This window comes from Ochotona curzoniae, unplaced genomic scaffold, assembly GCF_017591425.1.
Source record: "Ochotona curzoniae isolate NIBS_2020 unplaced genomic scaffold, NIBS_Ocur_1.0 contig_64, whole genome shotgun sequence".
NCBI lineage: Eukaryota > Metazoa > Chordata > Mammalia > Lagomorpha > Ochotonidae > Ochotona > Ochotona curzoniae.
This window is the reverse complement of record NW_024466502.1, coordinates 21,398,096-21,424,960: the sequence shown is the minus strand read 5'-3', so window position 1 is coordinate 21,424,960 and position 26,865 is coordinate 21,398,096. Positions and strand designations below refer to the sequence as shown.

Sequence of the window (26,865 nt, the reverse complement as noted above, 5' to 3'; positions counted from 1 at the left end):
TCTCATTCTCCAAAGTTCTTAATCTCTAGACTCTTACAATGAAGTGCCCACAGACCAAACTTCCAAGTCATTTATTCCTATAAACTTTGTGAGTTATAGCTACCAATCTCTATCCGCCACTCACCACTCTTCCAACTTCTTCCAAAATGTCTCTACCTCCCCATATATCCTTACACATGACACAAAATACGGTTTGTCTATCACACCTTCTCCTATATTCTCCCCTATCCCACTTGGTTGCCAAATAGACTATTACTCTGGGGGCCAGCATTGTGGTATGAGTTACGCCACAGCCTGCAAACCTGGCATCCAATACGGACACCGTTTGGAGTCCTGATTGCCCCTTTCAATCCAGCTTCCTGCTAATGTACTTGAGAAAGCAGTGGAAGATAGCCAAACTCCTGCAACTCATACGGGAAATCCAGAAGCAGCTCTTGACTCCTGGCCATTTGGGAAGTGAACGAGCAGGTGAAAGATCTGTCTTTTCTTCTAACTCTTAAAAAAAAAAAAAAGCACTATTACTTTAAACAGTCTCAAATAATTCAACAACCCAGCATGTATCATTTTCCTTCCAGTACCCTTCTCTCTCAGCAATTTGGAGAAATTTCATCCTTTAACTTAGGTTTCACAACTTGCTAACATAAAAATAATAAATAATTTCACACCAACAACATAGATTAACTAATAAATCAAATTTCCCAAGGATATTGATGACACAAAATAGGTTCAACAACAGTGGCTTTCCAAAAACAGAAAACAGAGCCTGAAGGACTGGCTCAATTGGCTAATCCTCCTCATGCATGTGTCAGGATCCCATATGAACACCGGCTCATGCTCCAGCTGCTCCACTGCCCTTCAGCTCCCTGCTTATGGCCTAGCAAAGCAATAGAGGATGGCCCAGGTCCTTGGGACCCTGCACCCACATGGAAGACCTGGAAGAATCTCCTGGCTTCTGGCTTTGGATCAGTTCTCTTCCAGTTGTGGCAGCCATTTAGGGAATGAACCAGTAGATAAAGATCTTTCACTCTGACTCTGCTTTTTCAAGAAAAATAAATGCTTAAAAAAAAAAACCTTAAAGAGTAAAAAAGAACAAAGGAAAGCAAATATTGGGTAATCATAGCAGGAAAAGATAACTACAAATGAGTAGTAAAAAAAAAGAAAAACTTGGGCAGGAACAAGGCTCAACTGGCTAATCCTCCACACCCTGTAGTGCCAGCATCCCATCTGTACCAGTTTGTCCCCAGCTGCCCCACTTCCCATCCAGCTCCCGCTTAGGGCCTGGGAAAGCAGTGGTGGATGGTCCACACCTTGGGACTCTGCACACAAGTGAGAGACCAAGGAGAGGCTCCTAGCTCCTGGCTTCAGCTCTGCTTACTGAGGCCCTCTGGGGAGTGAACCAGCAGATGAAAGATCTTTCTGTCTCCTCCTTTCTCTGTGTATCCAACTTTCCAGTGAAAATAAATAAATCTTAGAAAAATAGTTTGAGGAAAAACAGATTCACACACAATTAACATGACAAAACATCAAATCATTTTGACTGCATATAACTGCTAGCAATATAAACTGTTCAAGTGCTAAAATACTGACAATCTATATACATTAATTAGAAATAATAGAAAATAATATAAGACATACCACAGTCTCCAATTGTCATATCTAAAATATAATTATGTAACAGTTCGATAAAAGCAGAGCAGTAACATGTCAATGAATCAAAACTACACCTTCAATACAGTAGAGTTTGGGACGCAAAACAGAATCATCTACAGAAAAAACCTAACTGCCAGTGAACAGATATGATTCAAACATCTTTAAGACAGTATCAAAATTTAAAACTATTTTGTTAAGGATCTAGAATTAATCACACTTAATATAAGACCTTCCTTATCTGCAATTTAAAGTAGATCATCAAATTCTTAACCCTCTCTTCAAAAATACAGTGTAATTCCTCCACCCCTTAAAAGTCATCTCAACTGAGTGACTTGCTTCTAACAAAATATGGCAGAGATGATAGTGTCTGGTTTCTGAACTCCACCATTAAAGGTACAGCGGGATCATCACTGTTCCCATCCTATTACATATTCTACAGAAATCAACAGCTACAACACAATTAGACACCACCAGATGATGATTAAATGAGGGGTCTAGCCAAAGCCTTGGCAAGAAACTAAGACTATTTGCCGACAGCATATGTGAGAAAGCTTGAAAGCATATTTTACAGCCTCAAAAGAACCCTGAGAAGACGACATTCCCCATCAACAGCTTGACTGCAATCTCCTAAGAGAGCAATCAGACTCCCAGCATATCTGCTTCCAAACTCACAACCCCTAGAAACTGGGGGATCTTCTATGCTACTAAGTTTCAGGATAATTTGTTCATCAGTAATCATAATCACCTCCTCTCATAAATCTATTTCCATTTATTTACAAAAACTTAAAGTGAGCTATAACTTTAAAAGTCAGAAAAACAGTAGTTTACTGCTAATGTGATTTTTCTAAGATTTCCATTTTTCTTTAAAAATGCTATGGAATATACTTATACCAAGAAACTTTTCATTAAGATACAATGAAAATCACTTAATTTTGGGCTCAGTGCAATAGCCCAGTGTCTGAAGTCCTGACCTTGCATGAGCCGGGATCCCCTAAGGTCACTGGTTCATATCACAAATATTCCACTTCCCATTCAGCTCCCCTCTCGTAGTCTGGGAAAACAGTAGAAGACAGCCCAAAACCTTGGGACCATACAGCCACGTGGGAGACCTGGAAGAAGCTTCAGAGAAACTCGGCTCCAGTCATTGTGGCCACTTAAGGAGTGAATCATTGGACAGAAGATCTTTCTGTCTCTCCTCTCTATATATCTGACTTTCCAATAAAAAATAAATCTTTTAAAACAAAATAAGGCCCTTTCTGCTAGTAGCTTATTTTCATTTATCTTAAACATATTTATTCCATCCTCCTAATTATATCTTTTCTTTTTAAAGATTTATTTATTTTATTGGAAAGGCAGATACACAGAGAGGAGGAGCAGCCAGAAAGATCCTCCTTTCAGTGGTTCACTCCCCAAGTAGTGGTGTGCCTGGAGCTGAGCTGATCAGAAGCTAGGAGCCAGGAGCTTTCTTCAGGTTTCCCACGCGGATACACGGTCCCAAGGCTTTGGCCCATCATCTGCTTTCCCAGGCCACAAGCAGAGAGCTGGAAGGGAAGTAGAGCAGCCAGGATAAGAACCGATGCCCATATGAAATCCCAGTGCACATACGATGAAGACTTTAGACACTAAGCTACCACACCACGCCTTCTCAATTATTTCTTTAAAAAGACACTTAAACGAGTTATGGGGCTGACACTGTGGTATAAAGGACAAAAGCCAACACCTGTGGTGCCAGAAACCTACATGGGCACAACAGTTCCAGCCCTGGATACTCCATTTCCATTCCTGCTCCCTGTTAATATACCTGGGAAGCATCAGAGGATGAGCCACCTGCTTGTGTCCTGCATCCATGTAGGAGACCCAGAAGCAGCTCCTGGCTACTGGCTTCGGACCAGTTCAACTCAAGCCATTGTAACCATTTGTGGAATGAAGCAGCGAACAACTTTTGTCTCCCCTTTTCTCTAACTTTTCCTCTAACATATCTTAAAAGTGAGCCAAAAAGTTAGAAGCTTAAATCTGCTTCTATGAACATCCTCTGCAAGAAGCAGAAGATTATGCCATCTATGAACTCCCTCTGCAAGAAGCAATTTGAAACTGAATCAAAATTTAACAGCCACAATAAGAAACTATCATATATAGAAATTCTAAAATCTTGAAATATTCCAAAACTCATATTACTTACAAAAGGTTTATTGACGCGAAAGGCAGAATGACACTGATACACACACACATGCATCTTAAAACTGGCTAACTCCACAAAATGACCACAAGTGCAAATTGGGCCAGGTGGATGTCCTGAGTCCAGAATTCCTTTCTGGTCTCCCAAGTGAACTGGGTCCATCCCCCCTGGTCTGGGCCATCAATTTTCTTCCCAGGCGCATTAGCAAGCAGCTGGACTGGAAATATTACCTGGGACTCAAATCAGTCTCCAATATGAGACGCTAGCATTGCAAGTAGCAGCTTAACATGCTGCCCAGAGTGCTCGTTTCCACACAACTTTTTAAAATTTGTTAACAGTTCATATTGCATAGTAGGGGCAAGGTTGTAATTTCTTTCTTTTTTTTTTTTTAGATTTATTTTATTTTTATTACAAAGTCAGATATATAGAGAGAGAGGAGGAGAGACAGAGAAAAAGATCTTCCTTCCGATGGTTCACTCCCCAGTCGGCCCCAACGACCAGCGCTGTGCCAATCCAAAGCCAGAAGCCAGGAACTTCTTCCAGGTCTCCCATGCGGATGCAGGCTCCCAAGGCTTTGGGCCGTCCTCAACTGCTTCCCCAGACCACAAACAGGGAGCTAGATGGGAAGTGGAGCTGCCTGGATTAGAACCGGCGCCAATATGGGATCCTGGCGTGTTCAAGGTGAGGACTTTAGCAGACCACTGCGCCAGGCCCAAGGCTGTAATTTCACATTGAACATCAAAACAGCAGAACCTGCATTTGGGAAGTCCACCTCAAGCACGTTTTGGGGAGTGAAACAGCCAATGGGAGTGCTCCTTCTTCCTTCCTCTTTTTCCTCTATCCCTTTTACTCTCTCAAATATGCATATATATATATATTTTTTTTAAGATTTATTTATTTTTATTGGAAAGTCAGATATACAGAGAGGATGAGAGATAGACAGGAAGATCTTCCATTCAACAATTCACTCCCCAAGTGAGCGCAACAGCCGGTGCTGTGCCGATCCAAAGCCAGGAGCCAGGAACTTCTTCCAGGTCTCCCACGTGGGAGCAGGGTCCCAAAGCTTTGGGCCATCCTCTACCGCCTTCCCAGGCCACAAGCAGGGAGCTGGATGAGAAGTGGAGCTGCCGGGATTAGAACCGGCGCCCCATGGGATCCTGGCGCGGTCAAGGCAAGGACTTGGCCACGCCGCCGGGCCCTCAAATATATTTTTTAATGTAACTGAAGTCTTCAAACACAAAGGGTAAGGGGGAACAATCACATTTCGAAAATGTTCAAACAGAAGTAAAATGTTAACAGAAGAGTAAGAGTCTTCCTCCCTACTTAAAAATTAGATCAAATTCTCCCTGATTCTACGTTCCATCACTACCTCCCAGTCCTAACAATGAAAATCTGATCATGAGGCATGACAGGGACCACAGAGTGCAGCAACTCCAACTCCTCTGTGTAACTTTGTCTTGATACCTGGGGAAACAACAAGCAGATCAAAAATAAAGATAACCAGAAACTACAAAGAAAGGCATGAAACTTTAATTAACAATAGCTTTTGTGGAAACTAGATGGTTGGAGGTTTTGGGGGGGGCATTTTAGTTAATAGTGACTTAAATGAAAGACTTGAGAGGAAAGGTAAGTCGTAAAATAAGGTGAATTGTAAATAAAGCAGAAAACTGAGAACTGGAGAGAACAATGCTGCAGTACGGAGCGCAAGGTGCCATCTTTTACAAACACAAAGTGTCAGAAAAGGACCAGGATGGGAAATAGACATCATTTTAATATAGCTTGCTAGGAATTCACAGCCTAAGAGAGAAGTCGATAAAGTTTCAAATAATTGAAGGACTATTATAAAGTAAAATTATGGTATTAATTCAATATATTCTCCTTGGGATATAATCAGAAGCAGTAAAAATCAGCAACAAATTTTGGCCTAAATTACAGATGGACTTTAATAACCAGACACCTTCTGAGGGCAGATTAAACTGCCTGGAGGAAAGTAAGTTTTCTATCATTAGAATGGTTTCAAGCACAGACACATCAAAGTTTAGCAAAATAAGCACTGGATTAGACAATAAACGTCCCAAAGTCTGAAAATATATTATCTCCACATTTAATTTTATTTAAGAAATACTGCGAACTCATATACAAAATATAATTTGCTTTTCCATTACTAATCTATGTGTTACAAATGAAAATTAATTTAAAAAATAAATAGTACATTTTACAGATAATATATACTATAAGAGTTACCAAAAAACATACAGGAAACTAAAAACAGAACCTCTTACTAATGTGCGTAGCCTCCAGGTCCAACAGCACCCGAGAAGGAGGAATACACGGACAAATCTGTCTGGACAGCAGGCTGCTTGTGTCAGAGACCCCTTTCGCAGATTCACAAAAGCACGGCTTTGTGATTGGTTATTTGGGATTTGGTGATTATCTTTCAAATGCCGCACTCATTTTTCAACAACATTTAATTTGTACCTACTACGTCAGATATTATTCTAGATCCTGAGTATACAACTCTGAAAAAACTAAAGCCCTCCCCTTACAAACTTACACTGGAAGAAGAGATACTATATGCAAATATACACATACATACTAAATATTATAATGCATTATGTCATATACAAGTACTCTGAAGAAACATCATTTCAGGTAAAGGGATAAAGTATCACAAAGCAACAGGAGACCAAGATGGAGAAAACGGAAGCAAGTGGGAAAATGAACACTGTGACCATCTTAGATAAGACCTTCTGCTATGGACTCTGATGCACTGACATTTAAACAGGGACTGGAATGGAGAGCAAGCATGTTTTTCAATTTTGTAAGAGGGATAGCTGAGTCCAAGTGAACTCAACACAAACAAGTGGAGTGGGGGCCCAACAGATCACGAGGAAAGAGGACAGCGAAGGGTGCAAAGTGATTATTCATAAGCATTCAAATTACATTGCTCACTCTTCAAGGATCTCAATTACCTGCTTCAGTGAGCTTTGACAAATATTCATATTACTACGAAGTCATTCAAACTGCTAATTTCAAACGTACAAAAAAAAGTTAGCAATTTCAGAATACACTGTGTTAAAGATAGAGTTAATAAAAACTTTGATTTAAAAAAAAGACACCCTTTAAAAGCACAGAAGAAATTGTTTAAGAGGGCTGTTCTTAAAGAGAAAAGTGCCTATACTAAATAGAGAAACCAAAGCAATCAGAAAATCAAATGCTATGATAAAACTTCCTTCCTCAGCAGTTTAAACAACATCAATCAAGTCACCCCTAGAAATAAATTTTTTAACACACTTGCCATTTCCTTATAGTTTTTAATTTAGGATTTTCAAATTAAGATCGACAGCAAATTAAAGAAAACTAAAACACTCCAGTACTATATTTCAAAAAGAAGTTTGCTTTGCTCAAGTTTCTTGCAAGATTTAGAAATTCAGAGGAAGATGGCTGACAGAATTGAATGCAAGCTTCCATTTTCAGTAATCTTGAAAGTGAGGAGGAGGTAGTGGGAATTAAAAATTAAATGTAAATATGTTAACTATGTAACTTTAGAACACGGATATACACCCACATCTGTTCCTACCAAATATTCATTTTATATTCAAGAAAAATATCTAATTTGCATCAAAGTCATTTCACACTCTATTTTAAGACCCAATTATTTATTTATTTCAACAGCAGAATTACAGACACAGACAGACAAAGGTATTTCTACCTGTTGGTTCAAACCCCAGATGTCTTCAACCCAGAAGCCAGGAACTCCATACAGATCTCCTCCCTGGGTGGTACAGATTTTAGCAGGAGGTGGATCAGCAGCACAGAGTAGCCACAAGTTAAAGGCACACCAGTGTAGAATGTGGGTGGCTTGGGGAGCACTTAACCTACTGTGACACACTGCCCATCACCATTAATTCCACATTTTATATTTAGAACTAATTACTAAGCCTCCAAATTTCACTACAACAAACATGGTAGACACTAAAAATTTAATTGCTATGGTTTGTCATTTCCTTCAACTCAAATAAAAAAAAAGTAGTGTATGATAATTACTTGAGGCAAGGACTCTGCAAAATAAAATCACCTGTGGTTAAGAACTTGCATTTTCTAACATACTGGTCACTCAATACCATGTCAATTAGCTCCATAATGTTGTAAATTGTTGTTGATATTCTGTTGTGGCTTTTCATTGGACGTGATGATATTCTGCCAGCTCTGCTTTCAGACCAGAGACAGTCTCTCCAAAAAACTGTTAAATTTATTTGGACAATAAGATGCTGGACTCTATGCATGGTACATGCTTGCAATGAAAGAATCATGACTGGATTTGAACTGTAATACTGCAACAAGGTGGAGGAATCCACCATGGGGGCAGGGCATGGGGAGGGGTTGGGGGGAATCCCAGAGGCTATGAAACTGTGTCATAAAATGAAATGAAATTTAAAAAATAAAAAATAAAAAACAAAATCACCAAGATATCTAAACACAACAAATCCATGAGCACCACACAATTCACACGTAAATCCTGTCCAAACTTAACACAATGTCTGTTATTTTAACACTGAAATTTGATCCTTTTATTCTCCTATATCATCCACCTAAATAGAAGTAATTCCACTTCACCTCCATAACACTGGTTCTCAATGTTTTGGTTTCAGGATCCCTCAATGCTTTATAAAATAAAATTCCAATAAGCTTGTTTTACTTTGACAGATTCTGACATATATGCAATATTGAAAAAAGACTGAGGAAGGTTTTTGTTTAAAATAACAATACATCCATTACAACTGATAACCAAGACACTTATTAAACCCAGGTTTCACAGGTTGGGTTAAACACCCACTGCAGGTTAGGAATAAACATAACTGCAAGACTGATAGACAAAGTTAAGAGTGCTGGGATATTTTTGTTTGTTTTAATAAAAAAAAGTAAACTATTTTCTAAACTATTTTGTGAGAACAGCGTTGCTGCACATTTCTGCAAATATCTTTAAGTAGGAAACAGATCAAGTATATTTCTGTTTTTATAGCCTATCTATTGCGATATGTTTTTTTGTTTAAAGTACCTATAGAAAACCTGGCCAAAAAAAAACACCTCTCCTTAGAAATATGTTTTGGGCCCAGCACAGGTACTATGCTAATCCTCTCCCTGCTGCACCAGCACTCCATAGGGGTATGGCTTGAGTCTCAGCTGTTCTACTTCCTCCAATCCTGCTCCCTGCTGATGGCTTGGGAAAGCCAAAGAATCCCCCAAAGCCTTGGGTCTCTGTATCTGCATCGGAGACCCAAAAGAGCTCTTGGCTTCCAGCTTCACATAGCTGACCCAGCTCAGGCCAAAGATCATTTGGGGAATGATCCAGCAGATGGAACAGATCTTTGTCTCTGACTCACCGGCTCTGTAACTCTTTCAAGTAAAAATAAATAAATCTTTTTTAAAATGAAGTGGAAAAGGACTGGTTTCAAAAGCCACCTTTCCAGTTAACTCATCTTATACGTAAAACTAAATTATATAAATATATTCCTTGTTACTAAAAAGAGAAGGCTAGAAAGAACATTTTCTCAAGAAGAGGCAAAATTACCCAGAAGTAACACCAAAGATTAGGGGAAAAAAAATCTCTCTCTCACACACACACACACACACACACACACACACACACATCATACTGTCATTCTGTTACCTGAACTTGGCTGATTCATTTCAATCCTTAAGTCCTATTTCAATATATTTAAAAACAAAAACAAAAACAAAAACAAAAAAAGGCCTGGCTAAAGCTGTGTGGCAGTATAAGGTATACATTTACTTCTAAGTCACCTTGTTTTGGTAATGCCAGCAAAATTGTCTAACACAGCTACCACAATCATATTGAACTCTTTCAAGAAAAAGAGGAAAATAGGGGCCAGCACTATGGCATGGCAGTTTCAGCACACCCAACATGTTGGCATCCCATCTGGGAGAGATGCTGCCTGCTCCTTTTGCAATCCTACTTCCAACAGAGCATGCCCTACATACTTGAACCCCTGCGCCCACTGAGAGACCTAGCTTCAGCCTGGCCAGCCCAGAGCTACTGTGGCCATCTGAGGAGTGAACCAGTGGATGGAAAGCATCTCTCTCTCTTTCTCTCTGTTTAACTCATAGCAATGCACACCAGAGAGACCATTCAAGGCATGGCTGTACTATTCCCAATCCAGCTCCAAGCTACAGGACCCAGAGAGGGCAGTGGAAAGCAGCCCAACTGTTTGGGTCACTGTCATTCAATTCACATGGTAACCCAGGTGGAGTTGCTGGCTCATGACTTTAGCCTCGTGCAGTCCTGGCTGCTGTTGGCATTTCTGGCATTTATCGAGTAAACCAAAATATTCATCTCTCTCTCTGTTTCTCTCTTTCTCTCTCAACCATATCCTTTGTTCCTTTCCTCCCTATTACTCTGGACTTTCACATAAATAAACAAACAATATTTTTAAGATCTGTTAATTTCAGATACTATGTAATACCTTTCTTTCAATACACTTTGTAAAAGCTGAACTGTGAAATTGCCTGACACTATTATTTTCAGTATTGTCATCATCATCATTAATAGAAAGGCACTCATTTGAAGCACTCAACAATAGCAACAAAAACTGGTATTTTGAGCTGTAAGGTCATTTTTCTTCTACAGATTTAGTTACGTTGGGTCCGGCATGGTAGTCTAGCAGGTTAAGTCCTCTCCTTGAACACGCCGGGAACCCATATGGGCGCTGGTTCTGATCCTAGCTTTCCTATTTCCCAACTAGCTCCCTGCTAGTGGCCTGGGAAAGGAGCTGAGGATAGCCCAAAGCCTTGGGACACTGCGCCTGCGTAGGAAACCCAGAGGAAGTTCCTGGCTCCTGGCTTCGGATCGGCTCAGCACCAGCCATTGTGGTCACTTACGGGAGTGAATCATCGGACAGAAGATCTTCCTTCTCTGTCTTTCCTCCTTTCTGTATCTGACTTTGCAATTAAAAAAATTTTTTAAACAAATCTTTAAAAAAAAATTATTTTTATTGGAAAGTTATATATACAGAGAGAAAAGACAGAGAGAAAGATCTTCCATCCACTGATTCGCTCCCCAAGTGGCTGCAATGCACAGAGCTGAGCTGATCTGAAGCCAGGAGCCAGGAGACTCCTCCAGGTCTCCCACAAGGATACAGGGTCCCAAGGTTCTCCACTGCTTTCCCAGGCCACAGCAGGGAGCTGGATGGGAAATGGGGCCACTGGGATTAGAACTGGTGCCGACATGGGATCCCAGCACAAGATAGGTAAGGACTTTAGTCACTAGGCTACCACACCGGGCACTGTATGCTTATTTCTATTTAATTCACTAGTTACATAATTCTGGGTTACAATTTTATCTCTTTAGGCTTTCATTTACTTATGTTTAAAACAGACACTGGGGCCCAGCAGCGTGGCCTAGCGGCTAAAGTCCTCACCTTGAATGTCCCGGGATCCCATATGGGCGCCGGTTCTAATCCTGGCAGCTCCACTTCCCATCCAGCTCCCTGCTTGTGGCCTGGGAAAGCAGTCGAGGACGGCCCAAAGCTTTGGGACCCTGCTCCCACGTGGGAGACCTGGAAGAGGTTCCTGGATCCTGGCTTTGGATCGGCACAGCACCAGCTGTTGCGCTCACTTGGGGAGTGAATCATCGGACGGAGGATTTTCCTCTCTATCTCTCCTCTCTCTGTATATCTGACTTTCCAATAAATAAATAAATAAATCTTTAAAAAGGAAAAAAAAAAAGACACTGAAACACATGAAAAAGTGGAACATTTTCAGGAAAAAATGCTGAGCTTTCATCGACATTGTAATCCTTTCTCTTATTCCAGTAGCATTTTGAACTTCAAAATAATCTAGTATATAGGTAAAAAGGTTTTTTTCATCTGTAACCTTGTTAAGAATCACGGAAACACATATTCTCAGCACTGGAGCATTTTGTGTCTGTCTTTTCCTAGAAACAATCACAATGTTGAAAAGTCTCTACTAAACACTGCACTATACAAGGCATAATGCAATAAGTGCACGGCAACCAAAACAGCAAGCGACTCTCAGGTTATGCTGAATTCAATTAGAGCAAATAAAAAAGTACTAAGAAGTTCACAGATCTGGCAATACACATAAAAATAATAATTGCCTCCAACATTTTCATAAGTAATTCTTTTTAACAGTCTGCATTTTCCTGCTACACTCTCAATGTTGGGAAGGCCTCATACAGGCATACATGTTTCCCAAGAACTTTATTACCATCTCTCCAACCCACACCTGAATTAAGAAACACCACCTGCCAAAGACAAAGTTCAGACATTTTGAGGCTGGCATCAGGGCTCAATTGGCTAATCCTCCACGTGTAAGCCCTGGCATCACATATGAGTGCTGGTTTGTTTGTGTTCCAGCTGTTCCACCTCTCATCCAGCTCCTTGCTAGTGGACTGGGAGGTCAGTGAAGGATGGCCCAAACCCTTGGCATCCCACACCAATGTGGGAGACTTGGGAGGGAGCTCCTGGCTTCCGGCTTCACCTCAGCTCTGGCCACTGTGGCCAACAGGAGAAGAAGATCTTAATCTACTTCTGTCAGTAACACTACCTTTCCAATAAAAATAAATAAATCTTTAAAAAATGTTCAGCCATTTCACAATTCAAAATTTTTTTCAAAGATTTATTTTTATTGGAAAGGCAGATCAGCTTTTTAATGAGGAGACAGAGATTTTCCATCCACTGATTCACTCCCCAAGTAACTGCAACAGCCGGAGTTGAGCCATTCCAAAGCCAGGAGATTCTTCCCCCAGCTCTCCCGTAAGGCTGTAGGGTCCCAAAGCTTTGGGTTGTCCTCTACTGCCTTCCAGGCCACAAGCAGGAGCTAGAAGGGAAGTAGAGCAGCTGGGACAATAACCTGTACCCATAAGATTCCAGCACTTGCAAGGTGAGGATTTAACCATACAGTCATCACACCAGGCCCACCACTCATACTTAAAACTAGAATTAAAACTGTTATGCAATCTTTACCCATAAAACATTATAATCTAATCAAACCTCTATGTGCCACTGGCAAAGTACAAAACACTTCATCATTACTCTCCTGATTTAATTCATCTTTCTGCATATTCCATAAGTCAGTGCAAAAACAATCCAAGTATTTTAATGTGCCTCCTTTCCTTCTCCAATAAAAAAAAAAATCCTCCTGCTAATCTGAAATAACACGTGTACTTAGACGGCTCTTCCAAACTAATGAAAACACACGATTCCTCAAAACGTCAGGTCTCTCACAGACGTTAACAGCTCTTCCAAATTTGGTGTCTCCAAATGCTGACACCAAAATCATGCAAATATTAATGAAACAATTTTATCTGAGAAAGTATTAGACAAATTCACAGAGCTATTTGCAATTTCACTTGTCTTTAAATTGCAAAAATAGAAAAAAAATACTTAATTCTACGACAAGCATGTATTAGAGGTAAATGCATGCCTGCAATTTACTTGCAAATAAATCAAGTGTACAAATAGTGACAACTATATTTTCTTAAATGTTAATGGTAAAATTTGACAGGTGTGTCATTATAAAATTTTTTCAATTTGTTTCAATTTTTTTATAATTAAAATTTTCACAATAAAATTCTGTGAGGCAGGAGGAGTCAAGCAAAAACACTGAAGATTAGTATTACTAGAAGACTGGCCTTAGCAAGAATTATGAACTAAATTCATTTAAAAGATAAGAATATAGCATAATAGTTACAAATAACACAACACATAAAAAGACTAAGCACTTGTACACACAGGAATTAAATACACAGTTAAAATGACATCTCCAGCCATTAACAAAACACAGATTACGCGATCAATCCTACAGGATCACTTTGTGCCGACTTGAATAAAATACATCAAGAATGCTGGACCCATACTTTATTTTATATTTGAGTCTCAAACACATTTCCGGTGGGTAAAAAGATTAAAGAGTTAAATAGAAGATAATAAACAACATGTATAATGCCACTATAGAATGCTGAAACACAATGAGCAGATTCCATTTCTGGCTCACTGACTTTCTGGTAAGCAGATCATTCGTTAAAGTTGACTAACTGTAGTAAGCCAGTTAGGATAGCAGCATACAGTAAGCACCACTTGCAGTCACTACTACTAGGTCATTATCATCAATGATACCTACATTCAAATTTTAAATGATTTTGTTACTGATGACACAAAATCTAAATTTCGTGAAATAAATTCAATCACACAGATTAAACATGTCTGTTTCAGAAAATTACTGAAACCAAAATCAAGACATAAATGTCAATATAAGAAAAGATAAAGTTGTAACACACATTACAACTTCTCTTATGTATGCAGTTTCTATGAATCATCTTTTTAAGAAGCTAACAACCTGGGCCCAGCAGCATGGCCTAGCGGCTAAAGTCCTCACCTTGAATGTCCCGGGATCCCATATGGGCGCCGGTTCTAATCCTGGCAGCTCCACTTCCCATCCAGCTCCCTGCTTGTGGCCTGGGAAGGCAGTTGAGGACGGCCCAAAGCTTTGGGACCCTGCACCCGTGTGGGAGACCTGGAAGAGGTTCCTGGATCCTGGCTTTGGATTGGCATAGCATTGGCTGTTGCGCTCACTTAGGGAGTGAATCATCGGACGGAGGATTTTCTTCTCTGTCTCTTCTCCTCTCTGTATATCTGACTTTCCAATAAGTAAATAAATGTTTTAAAAAAATGCTAACAACTTAACAGAAAAACTATTAAGAGTAAAAACTGCCAACTAAATAAAAAGAGGATTTTAAGGGCAGTCAAAGGGGAAAAAAGACATTACATACATACACTGAACAAAGACTCAAATGACACTGTTGCTAGAAAACACTAGTAAAATAGACATCAATTACTAAGTTTCTACCTTAAGACACAGGGAAAAGGAGAGCAAAGCAAGCTGAATACAAATATTTCAAAAAGAAAACAGGAGGCATTTGGTGCAGCAGCTGACACCACTGGGCTGCCCACATCTTTACTATACTGCCTAGGCTCGAGTTATATTTTTTCTTTTGAGTCCATGTCCCTGCTAGTGCACGATGCAAACCCTGTGACGCAGCAAAATGATGGACAAGTACTTGGGTCCCAGCTCCCAAGTGGAATACCTGGATTGCATTCTAGGCCCCTGACTTCAGCCTGGCTCCGATGTGGCTGCTTCAGGCAGCTCAAAGTGAATCGTGGAAATGAACGGGAGACAGCCCTCTCTCCCTCTCCACCTGTGAATGTTTGTTAAAGGAAACAGATCATCATATGGCACAGCAAGCTAAGCTGCTGGTGCCCCATGTCAGACTGCAGGTTAGAGTCCCAGCTGCTCCTGCAATCCAGATCCAGTACCCCAGGTGCCTGAGAAGGCAGCACAAGACACCCAAATAGTGGGTCTTGTGCCACGCATGCGGAGACTAGGATGGAGCTCAGGATAAAGGCTTCAGCCCGACCCTGACCTGGCTGTGACCACCACCTACAAAATGAACCAACAGATGGTTGACGTATTGCTCATACACTTTCATGACAAAAACAACAAGTAACAAAAAGGAAAAGAAAGAAACGCGTAACTTCCCAAGCCTAGTTTTAAAAGGCAGCTATAAAAACAACTAAAGCTGGGCCCAGCATAAATGTTCACTGGCTAACTTCCCACCTTGCACACACACCAGGATCCCATACCGGTGCTGGTTCATGTATCAGCTGCTGCACTTCCCATCCAGCTCCCTGCCTGTGGCCTGGGAAAGCAGTGGAGGATGGCCTAAAGCCTTGGGACCCTGCACCCATGTGGGAGACCAGGAAGAAACTCCTGGCTCCTGGCTTCAGATCAGCTCAGCTCTGGCCGTTTATGGCCGCTTGGAGAGTGAACCAACAGATGGAAGATCTCTCTCTGTTATCTCTTACTCCCTGTATATCTGCCTTTAAATAAAAACCAAAAAATCTTTTAAAAATTAGAAAATGAGACTTTAAAATGGTTTTGTAAAGCTTCATAAGCTGGATTTAAAAAAATCTAACACAGATCTGGTAAGACCTCCACACAAGAACTACAAAACATGCTTGTGCCCAGATCCAACACCTCAGGGAGAATCACTAAGTAGCAGTTCAAACTCATTCTAATGTCGCTACACAAGAGTTACTAAGTATAACCTTAACCTGAAAATACACTTCACTATTTCAGAAGTTACTATTTGTAAACTAAAAAGGATTTCTGCAGAAATGAAGTAGTAGTAAAAGGGTAAATCTTGTAGGAAGGGTTTAACATTACATATTTCTGTTCCATTTTTTTTCTCTAGGACAAAATATAAGAAAAAAAATTCCTAGAAGCTATTTAGCTCAAGCTTGAGTTAGTCATTCTCATTATACACATACCAAACATGGGAATTTCTTATTTTCCATTTTGCTCATAATGCTATCCCTGGCTTTTGGTTTATGCATATAAAATAATTTTGAGAAGTTGGATAAGCTAACGTGCTAAAACATACAAAAAATGAATACATTTTAATTACTTAAAAACCAAGTAAGATTTTAAGTGAAATGTGGTATTGAAAGCCAACTCATCAAATGTTAAGTGGATGAAAAATACTGAAAAATATTTCATCCAGTAATTAACTGCAAATATCAACGCTTCTACCAACTAATTAATCAATTAGGAAGACAGCCTAGCAGTTAAGACATCAGTGCCCCACCTTAGAGCACCTGCCTTGATATCCCAGCTCATGCTCCTGACTCCAGGTTGCTGCAATGCAGCCCACGGGAGAAAGCAACGATGGCTCACACCTGTAAGACTCCGACTGAATCCCTGATTCTTGGCCTCAGCCTGAGCCTGACCCAGACCTGACTCTTGAAGCATACTACATTCTGCTTATCTGAAAAGGCATAGTGTGCATTTTACAGTTTTGCCTAAGCAGCTGTTTCTTTATTAACATGAATTCACAGAATAGAAATCTCAATTAAAAGCATTTAACACTCAAATATACATCTCATTCAAGTAACTGTACTAGGTACTGTACAGAACAAGAACACAGGTGAATCTGCGGAGTTGACATGTGCTTTCAAAGGCCAGAAATTCTAAAGTCAAATCAACAATTAAACAATAAATGTGTGCAAGTGTCAAATGTCTTAAATAGGTGCCATGCAGGGAGGACAGTCGTGATGGAGAGACTCACTATTTCCAGTGGATCTAACAGTTTTCTGGAAGAAGTGGATCACAGTTTGCCTTTGATTAGTCTTACATAAAGGGTATCAAAATGTCTTGCTTAGAATCCTGGTTCCATCTTAGTAAGCTGTGAATGGAGTTCTCTATTTAATCGTAAAACTTAATCTTCTTATACTTGAATTGATTTAACAGAACTTCACTCATATTCAATAAATGCACAAAGAGTAACATACAGTAACCACTTAATAAACGTTACCCACTAAAGAAAAGATACAAACATGTCAGAAAACCAAACTGGAAGTTCAGCTTAACTAAAATTAAGATTCACAAAAGAAACAGGAAAATATAAGAGGAAAATAATTTGATGGAGATTGTTAGTATTCTGAAATCTAAGCTAAAACCATGCAACTTATTATTCAAGAAATGCTGAATATTTTCATCAGAAATAGAATATGATGAAGTTAGGCCTCCATGTCAGCCTGGAATGGGAGAAAGAAACAAACAGGAAGACTTGTAAGAAAATAGAATGCAGTTTAGATAAGGAGTGTAGGTTTGTTCCCCTCCAAGCAATATCAGTAAGAATTATTAAAAAGATATAACCTGATGGACTATGTGACAGGGGATCACAAGCAGAGGAAAGAAAGCCAAGAAAAAAGAAGTCACCTCGTAAAGGTTCTCTTAGTACTGTTAGAACGGAAGTTAAATTTCAATGTAGGTTTTGAAGGGAGCTCATAATTTACACCGTAATAGAAATGAATGTCAGTTGTAGAAATGATTGAGGGAAAAAGCCCCTGTTATAACTGAAAAATCAGACATGAAAAAAAGGAGATAGGGCCCGGCAGCATGGCCCAGCAGCTAAAGTCCTTGCCTTGAACGTGCCAGGATCCCATATGGGCACCGGTTCTAATCCCAGCAGCTCCACTTCCCGGGAGTGTTTGTGGCCTGGGAAAGCAGTTGAGGACGGCCCAAAGCTTTGGGACTCCGCACCCGCATGGGAGACCTGAAGGAGGTTCCTGGCTCCTGGCTTTGGATCGGCATAGCACCAGCCATTGCGCTCACTTGGGGAGTGAATCATCAGACGCAGGATTTTCCTCTCTGTTTCTCTTCCTCTCTGTATATCTAACTTTGCAATAAAAATAAATAAATCTTAAAAAAAATACACTTTCTTAAAAAAAAAAAAAAGAAAAAGAAAGGGAGACAAAGGGAGCAAAACCAATCCAAAATGAAGCGAAGTATTAGGGATTCAAAGTAAATACGTTTTTTGGGGGGGAAAAAAAGCAGTATCAATGTTGTCTGATACACATACAGGTCAAAGACCAAATGCAGAATGTTTTTGTTTTGTTTTTCCCTGCTACTGCCACTGAGCTTTTCTTCCTCAAGGAATTAGAAACTGATTCGCTATGTGCAGAAAGGAGCCAGTAAAGGCAGACCGATTAGAAAGCATGTATAGCACCTGGAAAGAAAATACTAGTGCCACACCACGTAGCACTAAGGAAGAACCACTCAAGTTTATGGACAGACATTTGGCCTAATTGTGACAGTCACAATCCACACAGGAGTGCCTGAGTTTAGGCCGTAGCTCCGCTCCTGATTCAAGCCTCTTTCCAGTGTACACAGTGGAAGGCAAATATCTGGGGAACAAATCAGCAAATCAGGGACAGTGAGTCAGTCAGTCGGGAGGGGGGGGGGCATTCCAATCCAAAATCCTAAAAAAAAATTGCTTTAGATAGCAAAGTGAAAATTTCATCAAGCCAAGATCAAACGACACAAGTCTTAATGGAGATTAGCATATAAATCATCACTTAAAGGAACTCATCTGAAATGCAAAGGACAGAAACTTTGAGAATGACTCAATTTCACTACAATGTACTTTAGAAAAGAATCAACTGCAATTCCTACCACTGTCTAGACTCCACTAGCAGTGCCTTAAAGGAAATGGCAACAATACTGATTTGAAATTGAGTGCTTAATTTTTTTGACTGAAAACTGAATGTTTAGAACTTCTGGGGGGTGGGGAAGGCATTCCAGTCCAAAATACTCTGAAATTTTGTTTACCCAATACTCAGTGAAAGCAAATAACATACAAAGCAGTACTCTAAGACTTTCTTTATATTTCATCTAACCCCATGTAACATGAGGACGTGAAAGCACTGCGTTACCCACTGTCACCTAGCTGGCCGGCTGGCAGGGCAGCAGTCAAAGCCAACCACCGGGTGTGGGAGTTCTCCCTCCTGAACCCCTAGAGCAGGCTGCACCCTCTGAAGCAGCTATCTGGGCCACTCCTGGCAAGGACACAATTTTGTTCAGATCACCCTGTCAAATCAGAGTCACTTATCTGCCTCCACATTCTTCATTCATCCCACAATAACCCACCAAAGTAACAACTTCCCTCCTATTTCAGCCACTTTTGGACATTTCCAGGGACATACAGCCCAGTTCCCCCACCTCACTGCTGCATCCTCCCACAGCCACACAGCTTTAAATACCAGTGCTATGTGCACACGCCCAACTTCCTCTGACCCTCCTCACATGCCCAACTACCTGAAGCATTACCTGCATGGATTGACAACCTCATATGTAACGATCAAAACCCATCACCCTTCCTTTCCTCCCAGCCTCCTCCACCATCACCCATTCAGTTCCCCAGTCTTATTAGTCATGATTTTCAATTTTTTTTCCTTTCCCTCATTTCCCACATCCAGCTACCAATAAATTCTATCAAATCAACTTTTGAAACAGATTTGGGTCTGTCTCCTCTCTCTCTGGTGCAAACTATCTACAAGCCTGCAAAAAAGGTCTCCTGGCTTCCATTCCTGCCCACAGAGCACAGGGAAAACAAAACCACATAAGTCCTTGCTGCTTTAAATCATTTTGTCTCTCATTACACTTCAAATAAAATCTTCAATCCTGACCAAGGCCTCAAAGATCCTACCTGACATGACAGGTCCCCCACAGGAGCTCCCTGCTGTCCTACTGCCAAGCTTCCTGAACTCAGCGCAACCAACTCTGCCACAGGGCCTTTCCATCTGCTCTTCCTGCCACACAGCCCATTCCCGCTGCCCCCTTCACCTCCTTCGGTGTTGCCCAACTGTCACTCACTGAGAGGTCATCCCTGCTCACCTTACAACACAAACGTAACTCTAATCGCCCTTTCATAAGATCCTCTGTTTTTACAAAAGTCATGGCTCTGTTTATACCAAAAAACGATCTTATTTACCTATTCATTATGTCCTGTGACTCTGGAATTTCAAAGTTCCATCCTCAAAGCATCCCATACACAGCAGGTGACAAATTCATTATACTAGTAAGTTTTTCACACTGCATTTTAGTTTATTGCAAACCAGCCCATTATAACGCAACAGTTGGCCCATGATTTATTCCTCACTATTAAATCCTTAAATCAGTCCTCCAGCTTTCAAATCTAACCTATTTCAGCACTGTAACCCCCTACCCTTCTCTCCCCTGCCCCTGCCCTCAGACCCTCTACAGCCTCCGCTTTAAAACTGCTAAAATAGTCCATATGGATATAGATTAGATGTTCTTCCTCCTTTCCAAGCAACTGAACGTGTAGGCGGAAAAGGGAATTTTACTGGGCACCGTAGCACCTGTTACATCTTCAATCAGTTAAGAGGGGTACGGACAAGCCAGATGGCACATGGGGAACGTGGCCTTTATTTCAGGGCTGGCGTGGGGAGGTAGGCGGACACATGGACCGTGAGCAACTAAAACCAGGGCTGTCCTAATCCGTCCTAAGGGCCCGTAGATTCATGTAGCGAAACAGGATAAAATTACCTGTAAGAAGATGATCATGCTCGAATTCACTAAAAAAAAAAAAAAAATCCGATGCCAAGGCCCGCAGAAATGCCAGGTGCGTCTCGGGTCACACGACGTATAACGGGGGAAACAAGCAGCAGAGGAAGGCAAGCCCCCAGCTCAAACACCGTCCAGCTCAGGTCCCAGGGCTCTCTGGCGAGGGGGACCCGGGGAGCAGGCAACACGAGGGCCCTGGCACCTCGCTCGGGCCTCGGCCACAGGCACTCGGGGTAACGTGCGGAGGTCCGTGTGTCCGCCTCCTTCCCCACGCCAGCCCTGCAGGCAGCTACCCTCCCGCCGCCTCCCGCCCCGCATACTCACATGGGCTCGAGGGTCTTGCTGAGCCAGGACTTGAGGGCCTCGAAGTTTTCAATGATCATTTTAGAAACCATCCACGGCGGCCCCGAGGCCCGTCCCCGCTCGTCCGCCCGCCCCGGTCGCGGCCGCTACAGCCGCCGCTGCCCCCGCCCCTTCCTCCGCGCGCCGCTCGCGCGGGCCGCGCTGGACGGCGCCGGTGGCCGGCTGCCGCGAGCAGCGCCGCGGGGACCGCCGCAGGCCCCGAGTCCCAGGGCCGCCGGGAGCCGTCCCCCGACCCCGTCTCCGCACCTCAGCCCGGGCCGAGGCAGCAACGGTTCGCCCCGGCCCTCCCCCTGCCCCGACCGGGAGCGCGACACGCGCTTACACCCGGGCTCTCTCTCAGCTGCGGGACTGGGTGCTTGTTGGCCACGCAGAAGCAGCAAAACTGAAGGGAAAAGGGGGGGAAGGGAAAAAGGCGAAGACGAAGGACAGCTCAATGGGAACGATTCGGGGGGTCTTCCCGGCTCCCAGCACCCCCAAGAAGATGGCTGCCGATAAATCTCGCGAGAATAAATGAAGTCTCGCGATGACTCCCGGAGCCTGCTGGGTAGAGACGTAAGCTCGGCGAGGAGAGCCCTGAGCTGGGCGATGGTTGGGTTTTTTGACGTGTTTGCGTAGCTCGCGGGCCTTGCTGCTTTCTCTCGGTCCTGAGGCCTGGTGGAACCAAAGTTCTGTTCTTTTGGCGGCTGGCTGTGGGAAGGCTGGCGCCTGGCTTGTGCTCTGTGGACCGGGAGCCTCCTGGGAGCGCTCCCATCCCGAGCCTGCGCCTCGCCGGCGCCCCAGCTGTCCCCGTCCGGTGTGTGCCCAACATGGGGGCCACCGCGGCCGATCCCAGCTAACCCGCCGAGCCCCGAGACCTGGGGCTGCCCCCAGGGAAAGGTGGCAACGCTTGGGCAGCTCAGGTGTGTGGCTCTGCGTGAGAGCACATTGAGCCCTATCAGAATGGTATCAAAAAGAGCCTTCTCATACCAACATCCCAAATGCGTTTCCCTTCTCCTGCATGGTCAAGTAAGTTAGAATGCTTCCTGAATTCTGGTGTTGTTTTTTTTTTAATTCCAATAACATACTAAGTGAGATTTTTATGAAAGAACTAGGATCCATAAACTAAAGTGGAATGATAGCAATTCACACAGCGAGTAGACCAATAAAGCTCCTTATGGACCCATAGTGGTAGGCCACATGAGCCTTAGGAACTGCGTTCCTGACTTGCCAGAATGAAGTGCCCCTAGGTACTAAGTGGCAAAATGATCAAGTACAAAGCTAGATATCTGTTTCAACATACAGCATGTATAGTGTGGACACAAATTAGAATCCAGCTGCTTAAAGCCAAGGTGTTGATTACAGCGCTGTAGGTGAAAGATTAGTTTGCCAAGCCCACTGTGCAGCCCCTTGCCAGGAAACTTCTGAAGATTATTCAGTTTGCTCCAACTAACCTAAACTGTCTCAGCTCCTTATAAAACACATGTTCTCCCGGTAGAACTGTGTGTTTCCCTCCCTTTCATCTGATGGATGCCTTCTTGCCGACCAAGATTCAACGCATACAACTTGGAACTTTTGGAACCCATTTCCTGCCTTGCTATGAAGAAACCCCTCCGAGGTTTCCTCAAGCCAGGAATCAGGAAAGAGGGGGCCAGTGGGAAGCCTGCACAATATTAACCCTTACATTCTCCTCTTCTTCTCTACCTGGAATGGGGGGAAAACAATCTTTTGAAGATTCACCTCTGCTTCCTATTCTTGGTAATTTAGTAACCTTGGGACAAACTATTAGAAAGGTAATGACATAACCCAAGTTAGAGCTTTAAAAGCCATGCCAGTCTTTCTGGAAGCCAGAAACTGAACACAGGAAAGCATCCGGTAACATTAAGATAATACAGGAAACACAAAAATTTAAACTCACTAGCCAATAATATGTGATTGAGCCGTTACAATGTGGCCTGTTAGCATTGTGGTATGCAGTTAAGTCCAAAAAAGTAAAATAGCTCAGTATTTTTATAGTAATTGCACATTTTAAGTATTTTAGACATTTAGGCCAAATTAAAAAACTAATCTTTGTTTTACATTTTATGTCTTTTAAAATAGGGCCACTTTAAATTTGCCTATAATATATATGGATCCCACTATATTTTTATTGGTGAATTCCTTGTTGCCTACCAAGGTTCAATACATACAACATTTAACCTTTGGAATGCAATCCTGACTTGCTGTAAAGCAACAACCTCTCTGAGGTTTCCTCACATCTGTCTCTTCCAGAATTTAAAACTGTCTGTCTTTTTTCTGTGGAATAAAAGAAAGATGCCGGTGTACTAATAACACAACTTCTAGTCCTGCTCTTTACTGCTGTGGTATTTTTTTTTTAAGATTTACTTATTTATTTTTAATATTTATTTTTATTGGAAAGTCAGATATACAGAGAGAAGGAGAAACGGAGAGGAAGATCTTCCATCTGATGATTCACTGCCCAAGTGACCACAATGGTTGCAGCCAAGTCAATCTGAAGCCAGGAACCAAGAGCTCTTCTGGGTCTCCCATGTGGGTGCAGGGTCCCAAGTCTTTGGGCCATTCTCCAGTGCTCTCCCAGGCCACAAGCAGGGAGCTGGATGAGAAGCAGGGCTGCTGGGGTTAGAACCAGCACCTGTATGGGATCCTGGCACATTCAAGGTGAGGCTTTAGCTGCTAGGCCACAGCGCCGGGCTCTGCTATGGTATGTTTTAAGACCTTTCTAAGTAAGGTGCTATATAGAACACACCACTGATATTTGTTCAGTTAGAGAAATTTTGAGGGCAGAATGGGAGCCACCACCCTCATTTTTGTGAATCTTCAATGATGCTTACCTCTCAGCAGATAAACTGTAGAATCATTAAAGAATGAGTACTCAAAAGCAGATAAATTGCATGGAGACAAGCATTAGTGCTATGGGACCCCATAGCTTCTTTGAGCTCTCTGTCCAGAGGATACTCAGAGGTATGCTACTCTAATTCAAGGAGAGATTGCCACAGCTACGTGACTTGATTAAGGATATCCTGTAGTAGATTTGTGTGAAGAATGGGTAGAACTCTGAGAGAGAGATGGCAGTAGGGAAATGCAATGGGGACTCAAGAATATAACAATTTACATGATATTGTTTGTACTGGGTGTTGAAGGTGTCAATTTTAAATGGATGATCTGGATTCTATCATTGATTTAAAAAAATAATTTGTCAACTCCTTTTCATCTGCAGGTCTGCTTTCAGCTACCACTTTCAGTTATCATTCTTCTCTATATAGGCAGGTATTTTTTGTACTCACTGTCTGCTTTCTCATCACTCCAATTCAATGTGAATTGGATTTTATCTTTTTACCAAAATACTTTTTGTCAAACTTATCCATGACACCCTACTACTGATGTTGACTAAATCTGTTATTCACATTTAGGCCCACATTGTTTTACCACCTTGTTCACATCTTGAAATACATCTCCTGCCCCCAGTTTTTCTTGTATCACACTCTACCCATTGTTTTCTATTGTTTCTCTGGCTAGGCTAAAGTTTCTTTCCTATCCTCAACCATATTTCTTGTCAACTAAATGTTGATCTGCCTCAGAATTCCATTAATTGGCACTTTGCTCAGTCTGAACGTTACTCAAGGTCCAAGCTCATCCAATCCTATAATTTCAATTACTATGTGCGTGACAGTAGTTCCAAAACACCTTTATGGATTACCTAAGTCTCCTTCATAAGTTTTTTCCTGCATTTCTAATTGCCAACTCTGAACTCATTTTCTCTAATCAACTTTGCCCTTCTTTGTGTTATCACTTGTAGAAAGTCACCACTGTTCAATCAATTTCCCAAGTCAAAAACGTAGGACTTAGGCGGGAGTTATGGCCCATCAGTTTAAACTGCACATTAGAGTGCCCAAATGTTGTCCTTTCAATCCTGCTTCCTGCCCATGCACCTGCTGGGGTTGCAGATTATAGCCCATGTGCCACCCACATGGCAATTGCTGATAGATTCCCAGCTGATAATTTGAGCCTGCTTAATCTCAGGTATTGGGAGGATGTGGAAAGTAAAGCAATAAATGGAAGAGTCTCTTGTTCTCTTTCCATCCCTCCTTTCTTCCTCCTTTCTTTTTCCTTTCCTCCCCTCCCTACTTCCCTCTTTCTCCCTGTCATTTTTCCCTTGAATAAAAGAAATTTTTTTTAAATCTAGCTTTGAGGCCAGAGTTGTGGAAAAACAGATTGAAATGGAGTCCCAGCTGCTTCATTTCCCACATAGCTCCTTGTTAATTGCCTGGAAAAGTAGCAGAAAATACCAAATTCTTGAACTCCTGCACCCACTTCGGAGACCCAGAAGAAATTGTTAGCTTCTGTCTTTAGCCTGGTCCAGCTCAGCTCTGGCTGTGGTGGCCATTTGCAAAGTGAATTAGTAGATGGAAGATCTCTTTGTGTCTCTTCCCCTTCTCTCTGTAACTCTGCCTTTCAAAAAAAGAACAAATCTTTAAAATAAATCAATTCAGTATCATCCTTTTCTCTCAATAGTGTCCAGTCAGTTGTTAATCTCTGCCCAGCTTTGCTCCTAAACACTTTTGAAATCTACTCATTGTCATTCAATCCTTACTATACCCCGCAGCTGAAGAAATTCATTAACGCCCACTGTAATCATGTTAGATTGTATTTAAAATCCTTCATTGTAGGCACACATAGTGATGCAATGGGGTAAGTCATTCTTGGGACACATATCCTAAAATGTATAGTACCTAGGTTAATACACAGTTACTCCATGTCCAATCCAGCTTCCTGCTAATGTATACTGGTGGGTGGCAGCAGGTTGTGGTTGAAGTACTGGAGCTCTTACCTCCCACATGGGAGACTCAGATGAAGTTTTTTGCTTCTGGCTTCAGCCTGACTCAGAACTGATAGTGAATGAATGGGCCATCTCAACTCCATGCATCTCCCTACCTACCTATCCATGCCTCCCGTCCTCTCCTTGGCTCTGCCTTTCAAGTAAGGAAAAATAAGTTAGTGGTTTTTTTTTTTTTAATATCCTTTTGTGACTCCCCAGTTCAGGCTGAAATCAAGTTTATTTCTAGTACTAGCTATTCAAAATTAAATGTGTTTTATGGCATTAAGCATTGTGCTAAGCCTTTTGTATATATTATGTAATCTTGACAGTTTAACTTTCCTGTTTCACAGCTAAGGAGATTAAGGCCTTGGGTTGCCCAGAATGTGCAGTGTACGTAGTACTGAATTCAGGTCAGTAAACATGAAACACTACTTCTTCGACCACGTGCTTCACTAGGTCTGTAGCTGACCCCGGCTAGGCTCTCCAGCTTGATCCGTCACTCTTCAACTATCACACTGCACAGTGCTGCCATTCCCCAAGCAAGCAGTAATGTATCATGTACTGGACAAACTGGTATGAGGTGTAGAAAACATCAAACAAGGACAGAAATATACTTTTATTTTATTTTTAATATTGTCTGCATAGTTAAGAGGAATGCATGCCCATCTGGGCCTCTGAATAGGGTGGGAAGAGTTGAGGTGTGGAGGCAGGTGGGTGAGAAAAATGTTTTTAGTTCTTTTTTTTTTCTTCCCCCGTGTGCATGGCAGGAGAGGATGGGAAGGAAGAGGTGAGGGAGCCCGCTCCTTAGGGTCAGACTCCATCAGCTCCCAGGGGTGGAGATGGTCATTTGCTGTGGCCTTAGAGACAATGACGTGCGGACGTGTGTTCCAAGGATGCT

At 41.9% G+C, this 26,865-nt stretch overlaps 1 protein-coding gene across 14 annotated transcripts in view; it reads right to left on the bottom strand.

The window, feature by feature from the left end:
- The window catches only part of RBM26 (RNA binding motif protein 26), an 80,664-nt gene extending 59,002 nt beyond the window's left edge, over positions 1 to 21,662 (bottom strand). For 10 of the 14 annotated variants that reach the window (XR_005884920.1, XR_005884922.1, XR_005884921.1 and 7 more), the window contains exon 1: positions 21,116 to 21,216. Coding sequence is in view for 9 of the 14 variants with exons in the window: in XM_040991251.1 (XP_040847185.1) it covers positions 21,116 to 21,186 (71 nt within the window). In the remaining 5 variants the exon portion in view is untranslated. Of the gene's footprint in view, positions 1 to 21,115 lie in introns of all 14 variants that reach the window. The other 4 variants (XM_040991254.1, XM_040991255.1, XM_040991259.1 and 1 more) reach the window with 1 other exon arrangement.
- Positions 21,663 to 26,865: the final 5,203 nt, after the last annotated feature.